General features: G+C 34.9%; 1 protein-coding gene and 2 long non-coding RNA genes across 8 annotated transcripts in view; 1 reads left to right on the top strand and 2 right to left on the bottom strand.

The window, feature by feature from the left end:
• Positions 1-12,236, bottom strand: slc43a1b (solute carrier family 43 member 1b). Of its 3 annotated transcripts, none has more exons than XM_058799440.1 (16): positions 12,011-12,236; positions 11,478-11,562; positions 8,673-8,830; positions 8,385-8,571; positions 8,132-8,187; positions 7,835-7,911; positions 5,174-5,266; positions 4,915-5,048; positions 4,212-4,363; positions 3,976-4,122; positions 3,692-3,727; positions 3,082-3,214; positions 2,859-2,988; positions 1,907-1,980; positions 1,436-1,559; positions 1-1,313 (listed from the first exon to the last, which is right to left on the bottom strand). In XM_058799440.1, exons 3-16 carry the CDS (start codon positions 8,824-8,826, stop codon positions 1,122-1,124), a joined length of 1,689 nt encoding a protein of 562 aa, XP_058655423.1. In that variant the 5' UTR covers positions 8,827-8,830; positions 11,478-11,562; positions 12,011-12,236; the 3' UTR covers positions 1-1,121. The 3 variants fall into 3 exon arrangements, with proteins under 3 accessions (XP_058655423.1, XP_058655503.1, XP_058655370.1); XM_058799520.1 differs by having other exon boundaries at positions 11,470-11,562; XM_058799387.1 differs by lacking the exon at positions 11,478-11,562.
• Positions 11,493-18,932, top strand: part of LOC131554387 (uncharacterized) — a 9,042-nt gene continuing 1,602 nt past the window's right edge. Inside the window, exons 1-6 of one of the 4 annotated variants that reach the window (XR_009266020.1) lie at positions 14,264-14,400; positions 16,491-16,669; positions 18,224-18,315; positions 18,405-18,559; positions 18,639-18,695; positions 18,805-18,918. This is a non-coding gene — a long non-coding RNA (uncharacterized LOC131554387). Of the gene's footprint in view, positions 11,612-14,262; positions 14,401-16,490; positions 18,316-18,404; positions 18,560-18,638; positions 18,696-18,804; positions 18,919-18,932 lie in introns of those variants that run through there. The other 3 variants (XR_009266008.1, XR_009274390.1, XR_009274384.1) reach the window with 3 other exon arrangements.
• On the bottom strand, positions 15,173-16,028 carry LOC131520302 (uncharacterized). Its single transcript, XR_009266033.1, has 3 exons — positions 15,605-16,028; positions 15,457-15,515; positions 15,173-15,229 (listed from the first exon to the last, which is right to left on the bottom strand). It is a non-coding gene; the product is annotated as an uncharacterized LOC131520302 (long non-coding RNA).

Consider the following 18,932-nt stretch of genomic DNA (forward strand, 5'->3'; position numbering starts at 1 on the left):
TTTGAATTTATTTGATTTATTTTTTTTCTTTCAGGCATATTTACAGTCATGAGCACAGTACAAGCACCATTATGTTGAACAATCAGTAGAATCATTGAAACTGATAACACAATTACAGTTCTGTAACATACAGAACAGCACTTTTGAAACAAAGAATATAGTGCAAAACTGGCCTCTGCAATAAAATTAATCATCTGTATTTACCATTTGCCATATAAAGCTGCATTTCCATCAAGTTTAGTAAGAGAGGGATGGCAAAAAAAAACATCTACTTAAAACCAAAGGTTTCATATTAAAATGATCCATGTCAAGGTAAAGTGAGCATTACATGAAGCCCTGCCTCATTTACCTGAGTCTCGAAGGAAAACATTACATTCTCTACATTCCATAAATGGCAAACATTATGTTTTGACAACGCATACTAGTGAATTTGAATATGTCTGTGTCCTGCACATACATAATGAAGATCATATCATGGTAGAATACAAGTTTACAGTCAATTGTGAGCTACTCTCTTGAAAACTCCGGCATAAACTTTCATGGAGGCTTTTTGATCAAGACATGGAGACTGAAGGTCAAGTTCCCCTTTTATGGTATCTCAGCAAGTTAGATCAAGTTTTGATTAAAGATTATGGACACAAAATGATTGTCTTTGGTATAAAATGCACTGATAAATTGTGCACAATAACACTGTGATTTTCTTAAAGTAAATAGAGAAAATTTTGATTCATTCTGGAGGTGCTTCACGGAAAGGAAGTTTAGATCATATTTAAGACCTCCTTCTGGTTCTACTACCATTTCAATGGACAGCTCAAAGTGTCAATGCAATAATAATAATAATTGAAGAAAACTGCAAACTATATATTGTAGGTCATGGCATAATGTTTTTCTGATTGATAGTAAAAGCCTTGAAAATACATCCTGCCCAGTCACACAGTCAAAGCCTTGAATGATGCTTTAAATTGCACATTTGCTTGTTTTTTAACACTGTTTTATATTTGTCAAGACTCTACAGTGACTGAACATGAAGTCCAATAATTCCGTTTCTGAAGTGCCATGATATAATAACTCATAAATCAGGTCTATAATTCACATACATCTCAATTCTAAATGTTTTCGCCTCAGATGTTCCCGTTTGTTTGATATTTTGCTGAATCATTTGTTTGGTTGAGGCTGTTGCTCTCCTGCGCTGACTGGCTCATTGACAGACTATCAAGAGCTGCCTTCTCCTTTATAATCTGTCTCCGGTGGTAGAAGAGGTATCCTGGCAGCAGGAAGCCAATCAATGAGAACACAAGCAGGCCCAAGTTGATCTGTTGATTCAAAAATCGACAGTTTTGGTACTTTGTCCAGAATCTTGATTCTGTGAAACTGCACTGTTTAAATACAAATACACATTTGCTTTGCACATGAATTTGAACAATGTTTGTCTCACCCAGTAAGGATCACCCTTCAATGGTCCCACCATCCACATGAAGAGTGGTTGTTGTAGGAGGGCGAACACAGCACTGATCATGGACTGCAAGCCCGTCAGAGTGCCAAAGTGATTGGTTGGGTAGCTAAATACACAAATGAATTAATCATCTTAATTAATGTCACCTAAATGCCAAGAAAACATTTCTCGGTTTCATTTAGTTTATGCACTATAATAACTAAAACTTAATAAAGACCATAGACATTTAGAAAAAAAACAGCAAAATTACAAAAACCTTAAAATGAAAATAAATCTAATTCATAACATTAACAGAAACTATAATAGTACACCAGTAATACTAAAATAACAGTAATTCAAATGATTCATTTTCGTTTTTTGCCTAGAATTATTTTCTAGTTTGTATGCTGTGTTCAGGTCATTTTATCCTTAAGCAGCAAATTAAATTTATGGATTTCGATAAGTAAAACTCACACAGCAGCATAGAGCCCACCACAGCAGGAGTGAATAAAACCCCGAACTGCAGTATGAAGAACAAATGACACCACCTGAGACAGAAAGAAATAAAGAGAAATACATACATGACCCTGGACCACAAAACTAGTCATAAGTAGATTTGTAGCAATAGTCAACAACACATTGTATGGGTCAAAATGATAGATTTTTCTTTTATGACAAAAATCATTAGGATATTAAGTAAAGATCATGTTCCATGAAGATATTTTGTAAATTTCCTACCGTAAATATATCAAAACTTAATTTTTGATTAGTAATATGCATTGCTAAGGACTTCTTTTGGAAAACTTTAAAGGCGATTTTCTCAGTATTTAGATATTTTTATTTCCAAATAGCTGTATCTCGGCCAAATATTGTCTTATTGCGTAACAAACCATACATCAATGGAAAGCTTATTTATTCAGCTTTCAGATGATGCACACATTTCCAAAAAATGACCCAACAAATAGAAATTTTATAATTTAGAAGTTAATTTAAAAACTGCATTGAGTGCAATTTACATGTTTGGTCCACGGTCACATATAATAATTAACAGTCATCACATTTTTCATGTAGCTTTAAAGAGCTCATGGAAATTTGTTTTGCAGCATAATGTGTGCTGGGTCAAAAGTTTTTTTTGATTTAATTTAATTTAATATGATTATATACTTACATTATTTATAGTGCAAAATTATATATGAATATATAAATTTAATTAAAATTATGCATGAGTGCAAAATTATATATTCATATGTAAATAAAATTAAATTGCAATGTCATATATGGTAAATTAAATTATTAAATCAAATTAAAAGTATGAGTGCAATTTTATATATAACTAATAAAATTGTAATTAAATAGCATTAAATAGCTAAATAACATTCTGCAGTATTTCTGAACAAACAAGCAAATTTGTGACATTGTGTCTAACCTGTACGGGTAGATTGTCTATGAGAGAGATGATGCCGAAAATGACTAGCAGAGTGTTAGTAAGGATGAAAGCTCTGATGGCGTTGGTGAGTTTCTGGATCTTTCTGCCCCTTTTTGGAGGCCCGGAGGGACTGAAGAAAACAACGAAAAAGGAAACAGGTAACAATGTAACTGACATATCAAAGTAATTTAGCATTTCACTCCTTCTCTTTCACCGCCTTCACCTTTTTTCTCCTTCTGCTGAATTCACCATGTCCTCACACTCCTTCATTCTCCAGTCCATGATGTAGCCAATCAGAGGACAGGAGACCAGGCAGAGCAGCTGAAGAGTGCCAAAGATGGACGAGTAGAGATTCACTAAAACACACACACACACACACACACACACACACATATACACACGACTGTCTTTGTATTCCGTTCACTATACAAGCACTTCCTAGAATAATGTTGCCATATAATCCTGATATTGCACTGCCTGATACATTACATATTAAACACATTAAACCAAATAAAAGATACTAGATTTTTTATCAGAAGTAATTTAACCTTTAGCGAGACATTTTGAAACTTTTACCAACTGGTGTCAAGGTCAAAAAAAAATCACTGATCACTGTAATATCACTGATACATCCAAATCAATGGCTACAGTCAACTGTTTGTTTACTGACATTCTTCAAAACAAGAAAGAAACTCATACAGGTTTGGAACAAGTGGAGGGTGAGTAATTGAAGAATTTTCATTTGTGGGTGAACTGTCCCTTTAAGTGTGTCATAACTGTTCAAATATCTGAATAAAGTAATGGTTTGGTGAAAATAATATGACTTTTCTTACCTTTCTCCTCTGCCTCCTTCTCCAACTCCTCTGAGGCTAAACAGACACAAACAGGCAGTGAAAATAATGCAATATAAAGCCAATTTAAACTACTAACTTCACTACCCACTTACAAACACCCACCGCTAACACATGCTTCTGCAAAACGCCTGTAAGCTTGCGTTAATTTACCCATCTGTTCTTAAGTAAAGTAATGAAACCGCTTTTAAAGGAGCAAATCTTTTTCTTTCCCATTTTCCAATCTCATTAAAAACAAATGAATGAAATGTTTAGCTGATGCTCACGATTAGGGTCACCATGGGTAACCAAGAACTCCAACATCTTATTCATGGCACCCATGAAAAAAATGACACGGAGCTGGGTCATCGCCATTGTGATGATGCTCCACAGGAAAATAGGTGAGCACACTGAACGATGAAAGGGAGGGGGTCCTGCTGTACCAAAAAAAAAAAAAGATGATTTAATGATCAAAGTCATAATTCTTTGGTGTTTTCATAGCCAGTGTGTTTGTGAGACTTGCCCTGGCTCTGAGCAGCTGTTCCGTCGCTGGGTGCTTCATCAGAGGAAGGCTGCTGTTTGGTCACCTCTTGCTCTTTAGGAGTCTCCTGAGTGAAAGAACTTTCTTCAGTCATCTTTTGGTCCACTACTTCACTTCTCAGCTTCACCATTGTACTGCGAATTCAAGAGTAACAGAATTCATGTACAGTTTTACAATAATAGACACAATATAAATTGTGAATGCTGTATATTTAAATTGTTATATTCTTCTGATACCGCTGTTCAAAAGTTTGGGGTGAATGTTATTAAAGTCTCTTACACTCACCAAGGCTGTATTTATTTGATCAAAAATAAAGTAAAATATCATTTATTCCTGTGATGGCAAAGCATCATTAATCCAGTTTTCAGTGTCACATGATCCTTCAGAAATCCTTCTAATATTCTGATTTGCTGCTGCTGAAAATTGTGCAGCTTAATCTTTTGGTTGAAACAATGATAATTTTTTCAGGATTTTACATGAATAGAAATAGAAATCTATGTATTAGTCTTCACTGTCACTTTTGATCAATTGAATGCATCCTTGCTAAATAAAAGTATTAATTTCTTTTTTTTTTTTAAACTTACCGACTCCAAACTAGTTTAGAAACATGCGTAAATGTAAAAAATAATAATCACATTAGGTGTGATGTTTAGGCATATGGTGTATGTATTTGGCATGTACTGACGTGTATCTGATGTCCTCAGGGCCAGGAAAAGATTCTCCCGGCCAGTTAATGAAGCAGTTGAGGAAGACAAGGGAGGCAAACCCTGCCCATAACCAGAATATAACAGAAAAAGAGACGCCCACATCATAGATCAGCTAGAGGACAAGACAGACAGAGGACGTTCATGTTCATAAGCTGCACTGCAGGACAAATGTATTTGTGCATAATTTCCAAACACAAATAAGTTGTTTGATCTTGTTAGTAATTAAACAATCTCTACCTTGACTCCTGGAAAGGTGACAGCAGAGGAGGCGTACGAGCCAATCATGAGCGAAAGAATCGTAGACCGCACATTTCCAAACATATTTGGCAACTTAGAAAATCAAACATGAAGAAAAGAATCATAAATGAACATAATAATGTATGTATTCAAACTGTAACGTTTGTCTATTGCCACTAGAGAGCATTATAAGCTCGAAGTTAAAAATAGCCTTCAGCCACACAGCATGTGAAGAAACAGCTCCTCATGCAGCAATGTTATAGTTTTCGCTATATATGTGGCTGTTTGCTACTGCTTATACTTAAAAAGTCTGATAATGACGATGATATGTACATCAATAAATACATGCAGAATGTATTATTTAAATATAATTATTATACATAACTGCTTTTACTGGATATGTAGTACTTTAAATTATATGCAATTATATTAAATATAAAATATTAATTTATACACACACATATGTATATATATATATACATACATTACCACTCCAAGCAGATAAACACACACACACACACACACAAACATAGATGTCCCTATACAGACTGACGCAAACACAAACAGTTCATTGCCAGCTCTTAAACATAACCCTACTATTTTAGCATATAATTAGATTGCTGAAATGAAATACTTTCAGGAAGCTGACATGTCCTTCAGTGTGATATGCCATACTCCATCAAAAACTATTTAAACAGTAGTTTGCTAGTTTGTTTATGTTATACATGCAGTTCATATACAGTACATGCGGAACTCATATAAAAACATGATTCAGGTTTTTATCTAAGTTCAACTTAGGACATGTGTGTGTGTGTGTGTGTGTGTGTGCCAGTATGCAACTATTAAATTTGACAGTCTGGACAGTAAACACACAAAGATCACAGACACAAGAGGACAGAAAGAGGAGGGTGGAAGAGTTCAGTGCAGTTGATAAACTAAAAAGGGGACATTGTGGCAATTTTTGCATGTCTTTAAGACAAAATGATCTAACTGGCAAATAATGTATCAAATCTAGTACAAGTCAAGCACAAAACGACCAAGAAACAAACAGTTTCTGCTTTAACGTCCTCTTTTCATCATCCAGTCAAATCCAGATTAATAAACTCTGTTCACATTTTCCTTGTTGAATATGTTCTGTGTTGGATTATGGTAAAATTGTCACTTTAATAGTAATATTGAAAGTAAAATGGGTTGTGAAACAAATACCCCCATACATAAATGAAGTGAATTAGAAAATAAAATCCCGATATGAATTCATCATAATAATGCATTTATGGTACATTTTAGGCTGTGTAAAAATAAGGGGGACACGTGAGGGAAAGCAAGGACAGTGCATGTTATGTTGGGAGATGGTGGGCTTGGTGGAGTAGGGGGCGTGAAGACAGATCTGTGCTGTGATTGGCTGAGATCAGCATGCCAAAATGTAGAGTGAGGGGATGGAAAACATGTGCAGCACTGAAATGATCAGCAACAGACAAGAACAGGAGCAGTAACAGTAACTCTCATGCAAGTGCAGAAATTGGCATCTTATATGCACAACAAGAAATGCAACAATCACGTGTTTTGATATTGTGTAATGAGGAGCAGTATAATAGCAGCTAACATTTAACATGCAAACTAAGTGTCATACTTACATTTCACCTTACATTTATTTGAAATGCATCCATGCTGAATAAAAGTATTATATATATATATATATATATATATATATATATATATATTATTTATTTTTAATTTTTTTTTTAATCTTATTATCTCCTAACTTTTAAGTGGTTGTGTATTGTAGTTTTCATAAAAATTCTGGCAACATTATTTCAACATTCATAATAATAAGAAATGTTTCTTGAGCAGCAAATCAGTATATGTGACCCTGGACCACAAAACCAGTCTTAAGTGTCAATTTTTCGAAATTGACATTTATACATCATATGAAAGCTGACTAAATAAGCTTTCCATTGATGTATGGTTTGTTATGATAGGACAATATTTGGCCGAGATACAACTATTTGAAAATCTGGAATCTGAGGGTGCAAAAAAATCTAAATATTGAGAAAATCGCCTTTAAAGTTGTCCAAATTAAGTTCTTAGCAATGCATATTACTAATCAAAAATTAAGCTTTTATACATTTACGGTAAGAAATTTACAAAATATCTTCATGGAACATGATCTTTACTTAATATCCTAATGATTTTTGGCATAAAAGAAAAATTTATAATTTTGACCCATACTATGTATTTTTGGCTATTGCTACAAATATACCCCAGCAACTTAAGACTGGTTTTGTGGTCCTGGGTCACATATTATAATGATTTCTGAAGGATCATGTGACACTGAAGACTGAAGTAATGATGCTGAAAATTCAGCTTTGCCATTGCAAGAATAAAATGTATTTTAAATATATTCAAATGGAAAACCTTTATTTTAAATTGTAGTAATATATATATATTTCTAAAATCAATTAAAAAAAAAACATTTTGAATGGTAGTGTGTATATATAGACACACACACACACACACACACACATATTTAAACACCAATAGTGAGTTAAATGTCAACATGACCACCACCCACTGACAAAATTATTAAACTGAACCCAAATATGTTAATACTTCAAAAGGACTTCAGAATATAGAACAGGTCAAATGGCAACAGTGTCGTACTGTTAGTGAAGTGAAGGTTAGACAGATTCCTCCGAACCCATTCATGGACACAGCAATAAATATGATAGAAGATAACACTGTGAATGAAAAGAAGAAACAATGCCTTCATTACTTATAAAACATTAAATTTACAAATTAACTAATTACTGGCCTGTAGAATTATTTACCTATGTGTGTGTGTGTATGGGTGTGTATATATAATTTCATTTATACTTCTACAGTACATGCTGTATATATACAGTAATTTGGTTCTGACTGTGGAACACCTGAAACCATTAAATGTGGCTTAATACTGACCTTTTGGATCATAAGATGCTACTGCAATCAAAGCCATGGATAATGCAAAACACGAACTACAAAAGTCATAAAAACAGAGGGTTGGTGGGAGTGACCAAGATGTGGGTTGCAGGGCATGAGCGTTGAAAGTAGGCTTTAATGCTGACCTTCTAAAGTTGAAGTTTTTACTGAAAACTGTGTCAAGCCAACATTCTACATTAATTTGAGGAACTTTGCTTTTCTAGATTTAAGCCAATAGCTGTATGTCTCTCACCTGCCAAACAATCTGATTGGACGTGGTCCAAACTTGTCCATCAAGACACCTAGCGGCAGAGTGGCTGCGCTGATGATGAACGAGCCAATCGTAAAGCCCAGATTCAGAATCTCCTCCTGCTCAATACAGCTCAGCCAAACCGTCCGTTCCGTCAAACTCACATTAGTGTGAGCCTCAGTGACATTCTCTAATAGTATCACAGGAAGAATTAGAGACTTTAAACCTCTGCAAGTTGCTGTTTTATAAAACTGCTCTGAATAAGACTTTGCCTGTCTTCCAATCATGTACCTGTACACAGGTGAGAGTAGAAGCCCTCATTCTTCAGCATGATAAGAAGAGAGCCCCAACCCAACAATACAGCAGAGAAGAACAGGTTTTCTATGATTGATGTGACAGCCATCCACCAGCGCCTCCTGTAGGCCTGCGAGAGCGACGGGGCCATTGCACTGGAGAATGAAAGAAACCACAAGAAAGGATCAATTCTACATGATGCTACATGATGTTAATACAACAATTCAGGGTTGTACAATCAGAATGGGGCTTCTTAATTCATAAATACAAAATGCTTTCAGAAGAGGCAGGGGCAGGGACATCTTTCTTTGTTTGATTTGGTAAAGTTAACGCAACACAAAACATTTGAACACTGAATTCCATTTAAATGCAAACATAAAATATAAAATGGAAGTGAAAATTTGACACTTTTCTCCATGTCTTGGAGAAAAGTGATCTACACTTTCAGACCCTACTTGCCCAAATTCATACACAACACATTCATAAGAAAAACTGCCTGCATCTGAGACTCATTCATGCTTGAATGTGTACTGAAGACCACAAATGTTAATGTAAGAATTTATTAACAGACACCTTTTTAAACCATGAACTTGCACTCATTCAGGACACCAAGGTTTATTCATCTATTGGAGTGTGAACAGCCAAAATGAGAAGAATTCAGGGAGGAAAAGAGGGAAACAGGACTGTTACAAAATTTATGTCAGGACTTGCCCTCTTTGTTCAGAACATTGTTGAACAGCATGTCTACAGTATGTAGCAAAATGAAATGGGAGGCTGTGAATTTGGACAGAGTGCAGATGATTGCTCAAGTATCTTGTTTGAAAAAAAAAGAAGAAAAAAAATCCATGAGTTTACATGTGATTTATATCTGTTTATGGTTTGGACGCAGCTTGTCCTCATCACATAAAGCAGGCTGAAGTATTTTTATTATGCATAGAGCACATGTCCACACACCCCCTGTCCTGCTGACACCAGAAATAGTCACAGACCTTCAGAGCACACCAAGAGCATCTGACTGATTTCACCAATACATAGAATAAACATTGCCGTAATATGGAGATCCTGCTGTAAAGTGTATCCATTCCGGATAATTACCACTAGAATGAACAGTAATGTCAGACAAATGCTGTAATTCAGTGTATAAAACAATGTAACAATTTCCCAATCTAACTACAAACTCCTAACTGAATGTTATCAACAGACATATTGAAGAATAGTAGACAGGCAGTCAATTTATTAACTGTTTCTGCACAAACATTTATTCAAACAGAAAAACACAGTTCCATTCAAACAGCTGCAATAAGCAGCAATTTCAAGAAGCACATTAAGTTCATTAGTGACGTAACTTGTATTTCCTACATATTTCTGACGTGAAACACCACAAATATGTTTCAGATCCAAGCAGTGATACCCACACCGCTCTATACAGTGACTGGCAAACCATTATTAAGAGTCTGTAGTTTTAATGAACTGCACAAAAAGACTCACATATTTCGGAGTTAACGATTTGGATCAGTCTGATGAATCTTTCATTGAAAGAACTCACTGAACCTATCAGAGAATCTTTTGTTACACAATGACTACCCATCACTTACTGAAAGGCAACCATCAAGCTCATGACACATGAAAGCTACTTAAAAGTTATTTAAATTATTCTTCATAACTTACACACATAGGCTAAGTGTTGATGAGAAGCACAACTTCTGTGTTTTTTGTTGTTATTTGGGTCTCCACATTAAATACATTTTATTTCCCTGGTGCAGCTTAACCCCAAGACTTCATTTTTCCACACTGTAATAAGTGTTTAGCAGATTACTATGGAAGCCTGCTTCCACCACTGAACAAATAAATAAATAAATAAATAAGAAAGAAAGAAAGAAAGAAAGAAAGAAAGAAAGAAAGAAAGAAAGCGGAAATTGCGTCACAATTCTGACTTTTTCCCTCGCAATTCTGACTTTTTGCTCAGAATTCTGATAGGCTAGCTATATAAACTTGCAATGTTTTTCTCAGAATTGCGACTTTAAATCAGAATTGTGAGAAACAAACTCGGAATTCTGAGAACATATCAGTCTTTTTCCCCAACAGGGGGACTCTATATCTCACAATTCTGAAAAAGAAAGACAAAATTGCGAAGTCAGAAAAAAAGACAGAATTGTGAGGTAAAAAGTCGCAATTACCTTTTTTATTTTTTATTCAGTGGCGGAAATGGGCTTCCATAGATTTCCCATAGTTCCTCTGGGATTTCTAAAAATGCGCAAAGGTTTTTTTGTTGTTGTTGTTGTTGTTGTTGTTTTTGTACGTTTTTATACAGGACAGCAAGAAACTTAGCGAACCTTGGCGCAAATTGAATGATTTTTCTCAAGGGAGTGCAAAAATGTTGAGATATTTATTTTCTTCCATCACCAAGCCCTTTTATGGGCTCCGTAACTAATTAAGAATTTATTAATTGTGCAACAACTTAGGCTTCCAAATCGTTAACTCTTCCACTCAAGACAGATCAACTGTTTCAAAAGGTCAAAAGCCTCCACACACACACTCACACACGTCTGGTTTGCTATCCTTGTGGGGACTCTCCATAGGCGTAATGCTTTTTCTACTGTACAGACCGTATATTCTATTGACCTACACCTAAACCTACCCCTCACAGGAAACTTTCTGCATTTTTAGATTTTCAGATAAACATAATTTACTACTTTTAATACATTTTTTCCCGCAATGTCAAAAATTTCAGATTTTACTATCCTTGTGGGGACATTTGGTCCCCACAATGTAGCATAAACAAGTACACTCTCACACACTCACACACAGCTGTTTCCTTCACACTGACTGCAGCTGCTACCGCGTGCTCAGCAGCTCACTGTAAGTGCCGCGTGCGCACTTCAGTTTCCTAAAGGAAAAAACACACCGCCCGCACGAGACCATTGATCAGTTCTAAGGTAATTTAATGAATAGTACAGAAAGTAATGTTCATTATTGCATTGGACTGTGTAATCTGACATGTTTTTGTAAATGAATGTCATCATGCCTAAAAACGCACGCCCCAAACGTATCTGATTATAAAAATATAATTTCACATAGTTTATATACAATTTGAGATTTAAAAAGCTAGCGCAGTCACAGCTTTTACTTCATCGTTTACAAAATAAGCTTCTTTATGCCACAAAAGTACAGTCGTTTTAGAAAATTAAGTGATTAAGAGAAAAAAAAAACTGTTGTCAGGTAACATGCATTTACAAATCTTAATAAATTGATATAAAAAACATAACATCCATTTATCAACTTGCCTCTTTAAACAAGTTTCCAAAATCTTGGAAACACGGAGAGAGTAAACTTACCACTGTCTTATGTACTGTTATTTATAGCAATGGCATGTGTCTGGTTTTCCTCAGTGTTACTTATCCTTTCCAGCGCCTAAGTGGTGCTATAATTTAGCGTTTTTCTGTTCGTGCACTCCAGGTTGTACTTGCACGTTTGTAGAAACTAAAAAGGATATGTCAAGTTTTGTGTGCTCTTTCTCTCTCCCTGCTCGTTTTGTCTATAAATGGCTCTCGGCATTGACCCTCCTCCCCACCTTTCCAAACCAAACTCAATTTATGGATGTTTCCCAAAGAGCACAGGCGACTGGATTGTTAGTGCAGAAGAAGCCTGTAAAATCATTCACAGTATCAGCGGCGCCCTCATGTGGTCATAATCTAAGAAATTGACCTAAGAAATTGGCTGCAGAGAGGGGTTTTTTCGCTCCCAGATGAGGTTTAACATTTGAATACTGCAAAATATGTAATGTTACAATTACAGTTTTTTACTATAATTTTTGCACTAATAACAGAACCTTCATGTCACTTTTTTCAAGACACAAAACTCAAAACAGTCATTATTCGTAACACAGGCTGTCCAATGTTCAAAACTTTGCATTTTGCGTTCATATCTTTAAAGAAGCCTTGCATTTGCAGAAGCATTGGTTCAAAAAATATCATAGGAACATTACTTTAGATCACCCACCAGTGTTGGGCAGTAACTAGTTACTAGTAATTTAGTTACTGTAATAATATTACTTTTTGCAGTGACTAGTAGTGTAACTAATTACTAATAAGATTTCAGTAATAATATTACAGTTACTTTCAATAAAACAGCTTAGTTACTTTTGATGCCTCAACCCCGCTGATTTCAAATCGAACAATCAAATAATTCCTAGATTTACTTTCATAATTTTCATGATTCACATGCATGTGATGTCCCAGTGCAGCAGGCAAGCTTGGAATATGGAAAAGCTTACATTCAGCAGATAGAAATATTGCATTATATTGATTTTGTCAGGAAAATCTGTTGAGTAAGTTGTGGCTTTACTTTACTCTGGCATTACATCCCTCTGATCAGCATGTGGTACATTATATTAATATAATTTAAAATATTTTTGGAAAATTAAACAGTTTCTTACAAACTCATGTGATTTGATAAAATACATAACGAAATTTAATCGCATATGGGTAACGGAAAAATTACTTCAAGCTACTCTTAAGAAAAATGGTTCTAAACAGTACCAGAAAAGGATTCTTCAGCTTGTAACAATAGCAGAACCCTTTTTGGTGCTAAACAGAACCCTTTTTGTAGGGTTCCATAAAGAACCAAGCTTTCAAAATGCTATATAGGACCTTAATGGTCTTTTTAATGATACCTGTTCTTATATTATCTTGTAGTCTCTCTATTTTACATAATAAAACAACAACAATAGCATGTCAATTTGGTACTTTTATTTATTTATTTATTTTTAATGACATGCGAAATTGTAACAGAAATGACACTGCTCTAACCACAGTTATTAGCAGAATACATTAATAAATGACAATTGACATTGAACATAAATAAATACTTAAAGTAAAAAAAAATACTGTATTTTCATAATCCTCCATGATGCCTGAAAGTCCATCATTATGCATATTTTGGTAGTTTCTCTCTGCAGATGACGAGGTCAGCATCTGAAATGCACAGTTGAGTTTACAGTTACAATGCGTCTCCTTACATTTGTTTAAAACAATTGTTTATGAAGGTCAAAAGTAGTATGTTAAAAGGAAAAAGTGATATAAAGTCATGGGATAGCTGTGACTGGGTATGTTTATGCATAAACCCAAGTAATAATAATAGTAATAATAATCATCATCTCACATAGGCCTAAATTCTATCTTTGTTACTTACTTTAACTGAACAGGGCTGGTCACACTTATATTCTGTTATATTATATTCTGTTAAACTAAAAAGAGACAAAAAGACATTGGAAACCAGTTACAATTTGAAAGTTAAATTATAGACATTTGAACCTTTTCAGTGGTGAGTTTAAAATATTCCAACGGTCCCTCCAGAGTGAGTTTTTTTAGGCGACCGTTATTTTAGAACGTTTCCCCTTAATGTTTCCATGGCGACGCGTCATGATTGTCACGTGACACACCGCGGCCACAATAACACTGTATGACAGATGGATGGCTTTTATTTCGTTTTTCCTTTTTTATTCAAAATATTCATAAACTTGCTTACCATATAATCAACTATCTGATATTCCGATTCACAAATATGTGCAAATGAGTGTGTTTTATCATTTAAAAAAAGATCTTGATCGTGATCTGGTTAATGTGAGAGGGGCGCCGCCATGTTTGTTCGCGCTGCAGTTCAGAGAGTCCTGTCAGTCGGGATTTACATCACGTAAATTCATCAATTTCTCGCGAAATACATGCAAGTAAGTGGCGGGTGAAATGGGAGAAGAATAGAGTGAACTTTATAGTTACTTACACTATGTGCATTTGATATTAATAAAACACCTCTGAAAATTATATTTGAATGGATTGTTATTGCTGCTTCCATAAACATCTGAGTGTATTTTACGAACTCTAAATGTATTGTTTTATTAGTACTTATGCGTATTTAAATGTCTAAAGCATAAAATAAACATTATGTGGTTAAAAACACTGCATAGGTGCGATTATATGACAAGTGCAGCGGTATCTCAGCGTCAGTCAACGCGCGAAAACGCAGTTTGAATTTGGCGGTTATGCGACGTCACCGAACGTTCTAAATCCCATGTGGGACCGAACCGCTCAAAAGGTTAAGAAAGAAATTTTTTACCTGTTGAATGTGTTGACAGTCTGTGTAGCTGAATGGCTGAGCTCCAGAAAAGCAGTATTGAGCCTTATATAAATTATATATATATATATATATATATATATATATGTGTGTGTGTGTGTGTGTGTGTAAATAAGTGTAGCCTATTAGGGTTTTACATTAAAACAACAACAAGAACAACATTGTGTGGATTGGGTATTTTTTTATTGACGTAATATTGTAGCAAAAATGTCAGTGCACTTAAAAATAATTATTAGCTGAATACATTAAAAAATGACAATTGTCAATGAACATGAATAAATACACTAAGAAGTAAAACAAATTAAAAACAAAAAATAGATGTGATGAAGACCAAGTTTCAGTGAAATATGGCTTTAAGTCCATCATTATGGTGTGACTGAGTGACAGTTTATCTGCAGATGATGAGGTTGTGGGATGTGATGCATCTGAAATACACAACTGAGTTTAGCATTACAGTGTGTCCATTTGTTCATGTAAAAACAATTATGTTCACGAAGGCCAAAAGTAGCAAAAAATGGACAGTATTTGAGCCCTTCACAATCTTAAAAGAAAAAAAGTGATATAAAGTCATGGGATAGCTTTATAAAACCAAGTAATAATTAAAAAAAATTCTAACAGTATGGATTATAAATTCAATATCTCTGTTACCTACTTGGCGGAGAAGAGGAGAGAAGTAAAAGAGCTGCTCACACTTACATGTGACCAAAAAAACTAAAAAGAGAAAAGAACATGTTTGTTTGGAAACCAGTTAAAATTTTAAACTTAAATTTGTATTTAAATTTAAGAATGAAATCATTTACCTGTTGAGAGTGTGTTGACGGTCTGTGTAGTTGTATCACTGAACTCCAGAAGATCAGTAATGAGGTGCTTTGACAGTTACAGATTTGAAAAACAAAAGGGCGGGAACAAAGAACCCTAAACTCTAACACAAAGAACCATTTCAGCATAAAAGGGTTCTTCAGGATGCTATGGTTCTAAATATAACCGTGACTACATGTAAAGAACCTTTAAAGAACTATCTTTTTTTAGAGTGTACACATGACAATTAATGAGATTAATGCAACACTTCTACTTGAATGTCACTATCAGTCACTATTGAGTGTTTGTAATAACTTCTGACTGCGATCCAATGTGGATTTTGGTCGAATGATGAGGCAGAAATATGTTGTTAGTAACATTCTAGAAGAATTTTATCTGGAAGATACACAGTTACAACTTCTGTGGGGCGTGAAGAAGAAGTAATGTAACTAGTAGTGTAACTAATAATAAGTAAAGTAACAATATTACTTTTGAAAGGAGTAACTAGTAATATATTACATTCTAATACATTACATTTTTTGAGTAACTAGCCCAACACTGTCACCCACACACAAGATACCCATAGTTTCACTGTGTAGTTTTTAGTACAGTCATTAAATATAGTTGTTCAAAACACATGTTGCAGCTTTCATTATGGTTCTACATATTCATACATCATTGTAATAGACTAGAGAGAAAAGTACAGACACTGGAATCATTACACAAAATGTGAAAATTATTGATGAAATAATCAACTCAACAGGTTTCAAAAAACTCTAAATGAGAAAAAAAAAAAGATAAGAAAAAAACTACAGTAAGCCTACAGTAAAATGTCAGCTGGAGTGTTCCTCACTGCTCTTCTATGTTTTTATCAACCCTGTCTTGTAGATTTGGCCATCATAATGGATGTTTTCATTAGTTAAACAACAAAGATGTTCCAAAGATGTCTGCTCCTGTGGATGTCATTGCATGCATCATCCATGGCCTGGAGAAGAGTGATTGATTGTGAGGAGCCTGTTGAAAACCTTCCACCTCCATGTGGAGAAAAATTCTTCAGTTGTGTTACGGTAAGGAAAGGGGATTATGGGGGTAAATGTAAGGTGATAAACTGTGGATGGGCCTGAAACCATGATTGCTTTCAGTGCCGTTGCTAGGAATTGTTGACCCTTTGCACTGATTTTGTTATGGGGGCCCCTCATAATCACATTCAGGGGTGGGGGGAGGATAACTTTACACTACAAAAACTTCTGCAGCGATAACTGCGCGTCACTGCTAACCAGCTTATTTTACTGGAAAATCTACTCTTTTTTTCAAAGCAGGCGAGCTATTGTCAAAGCTACCGTCATGGATGTTGCAAAAAAAAAAAAAAAAGAGGATGAGGCAGAGTCTGATAGTAAAGCCCCGTTGCTAATGCTAAATATATGGCCCTTGGCATATATTGAGTCAAAATTCACATTTTAAAGAAAAAAGGTACCTGGTTAGTGTTTAATAGCCTACAGGGGTAAAAAATCTAAAATAAAACAATAATTAGATTTTTAAATGTTTGTTGTTCAACAGCTAGTGTTTAATTAAAAAAAAATGTGTCTATTTAACGAAACCAGCTCTCGTAACTGTATATATAGGCTAAAACTTCTAATAATAATAATAATAATAACAATACCTTACATTTTTAGGCGCCTTTCAAGGCACTCAAGGACACTGTATTTTGGATTATTTTATATTTATTGTTTTTCTTTTATAATGTACAGAGTTATACAAAACACACAAGCATACAAATCAAACAATCAAATCACTAAAAGCTATTCTGAACAGATGAGTTTTGATCTGAGCTTTATCTCAAAGAACGTGAATAAATGTACAACCAAAAAAGATCTGAAAGATAAACAAGAGTCAGATAATGGAGTGCTTTATTGGTAAGCAACAAGATTTAGTAGCAGTTTTGGGAAAACAGATAAAAAATCAGCCAACTGGGGGGATGTGTTCAGATACAAGTGCATTATACAACTGTACAATAAAAAAATATGCAGTGCATTGCTGTACCACACAGTGAAGTCAAAAGTGAGGACTGTTTGTATTATGCTTTGGCAGATATTCATTGGGCTTCTTCAAGGACAAGAGAAAGATCTGAAAAGAACCTGATATAGAATGTCTTGCTGTAATTTTTTTTTTACCACCCAAAATGTGTCAAGAAATCTAGTATCTTAGAAATACATAAGCCCAATTTTTTATTGGGAAGAATCGGTACCAAAGTTAACAAAGTTGACTAACCATCCAAAGTGCTGTAACCTGTTTGAGAAGTTGCATGTCAAACTGTATTGTAGGTAAAGGTTCTTGGAACACTATCCCATAATTACAACATTACTAAAGGCTTTCCCTGGAGGAAGTGACAAGCAGTGATCATAACAGGAGGGCTCAGAAATTCTAGCGAAAGTAATAGCGTTGAGACATGTCCAATCAGTCCACACACCCACAAAAAAATTCACATACACTTTGTATGTGGGAGACACGGCCGATGACTTCAGAAGTTATCTATGAAAGTTTTGAGGCCACTGCAGGACGTTTATGGTAAAAGGGGAAAGAACCTCTAGATATATAAGATGGAGATTTGGGAACATTTGCAGAAGTCATCGTGGCTCAGAGAAAGACCCAGAGTACCCAACTCTAAAACCCTGCCTGCGAAGACCTTAGACACAAACCAACAAAGAAGATACAAGTAAGTCTTTATAAGATTAAGTGCATGACTGAATTAGTTTGTTTTCTGCTTTCTGTTGATGAGCGAGCATGATATGTTTTGTTTTACAGTGCGTCCGATGATTTTCACCCTCCTGATGCTGTGTGTGAGATCTGGTAGACTTGCACCATATGGGAACCACACTTTGGATAAAAGGAGTCTAGAAACCTGCAAAAATATAAGGCTGCAGGCTGAAAGGATAATAGATATGATAATCGATGAAAATGTAAGTGCGTTTGTGTCATAAATGTTAATCTGTTTTTGGTTGGTTTATAATCTAATGCTAATTCCATTTGTGTATTTAGTTCACACTTACTTTAAGCAGTAGGCCTACTGTCTCTTCAAAAAAGGACTGTGGAGTGGTAAGTTACTGGTTGAGATTTTACTTTGGACAGTTCCTTTTAGCTTTAGATTGGAAATGCTAAGCCACTGTACTGTATCTGATACGATATGTATTTATTCTTTTCTCAGGCAAAGTGTGCAGTTCTACAGAAATTTAATGATTATCATAACTGCAGTGCAACACTCCTGAATGATGGCAATAAAATCAAGAATGAAATTAAAGGCCTAACTGATAACTTACAGGTAATGAAGTGTTA

This window comes from Onychostoma macrolepis, chromosome 01 (assembly GCF_012432095.1).
Source record: "Onychostoma macrolepis isolate SWU-2019 chromosome 01, ASM1243209v1, whole genome shotgun sequence".
NCBI lineage: Eukaryota > Metazoa > Chordata > Actinopteri > Cypriniformes > Cyprinidae > Onychostoma > Onychostoma macrolepis.

Coding starts and splice junctions, on each gene's coding strand:
- slc43a1b (XM_058799387.1), bottom strand. CDS start 8,826: ATGGCCCCGTCGCTCTCGCAGGCCTACAGGAGGCGCTGGTGGATGGCT. Junction 4,364..4,914: donor CCTGAGGACATCAGATACAC/GTCAGTACATGC, acceptor TTGAATTCGCAG/TACAATGGTGAAGCTGAGAA. Junction 3,728..3,975: donor TACCCATGGTGACCCTAATC/GTGAGCATCAGC, acceptor GTGTCTGTTTAG/CCTCAGAGGAGTTGGAGAAG.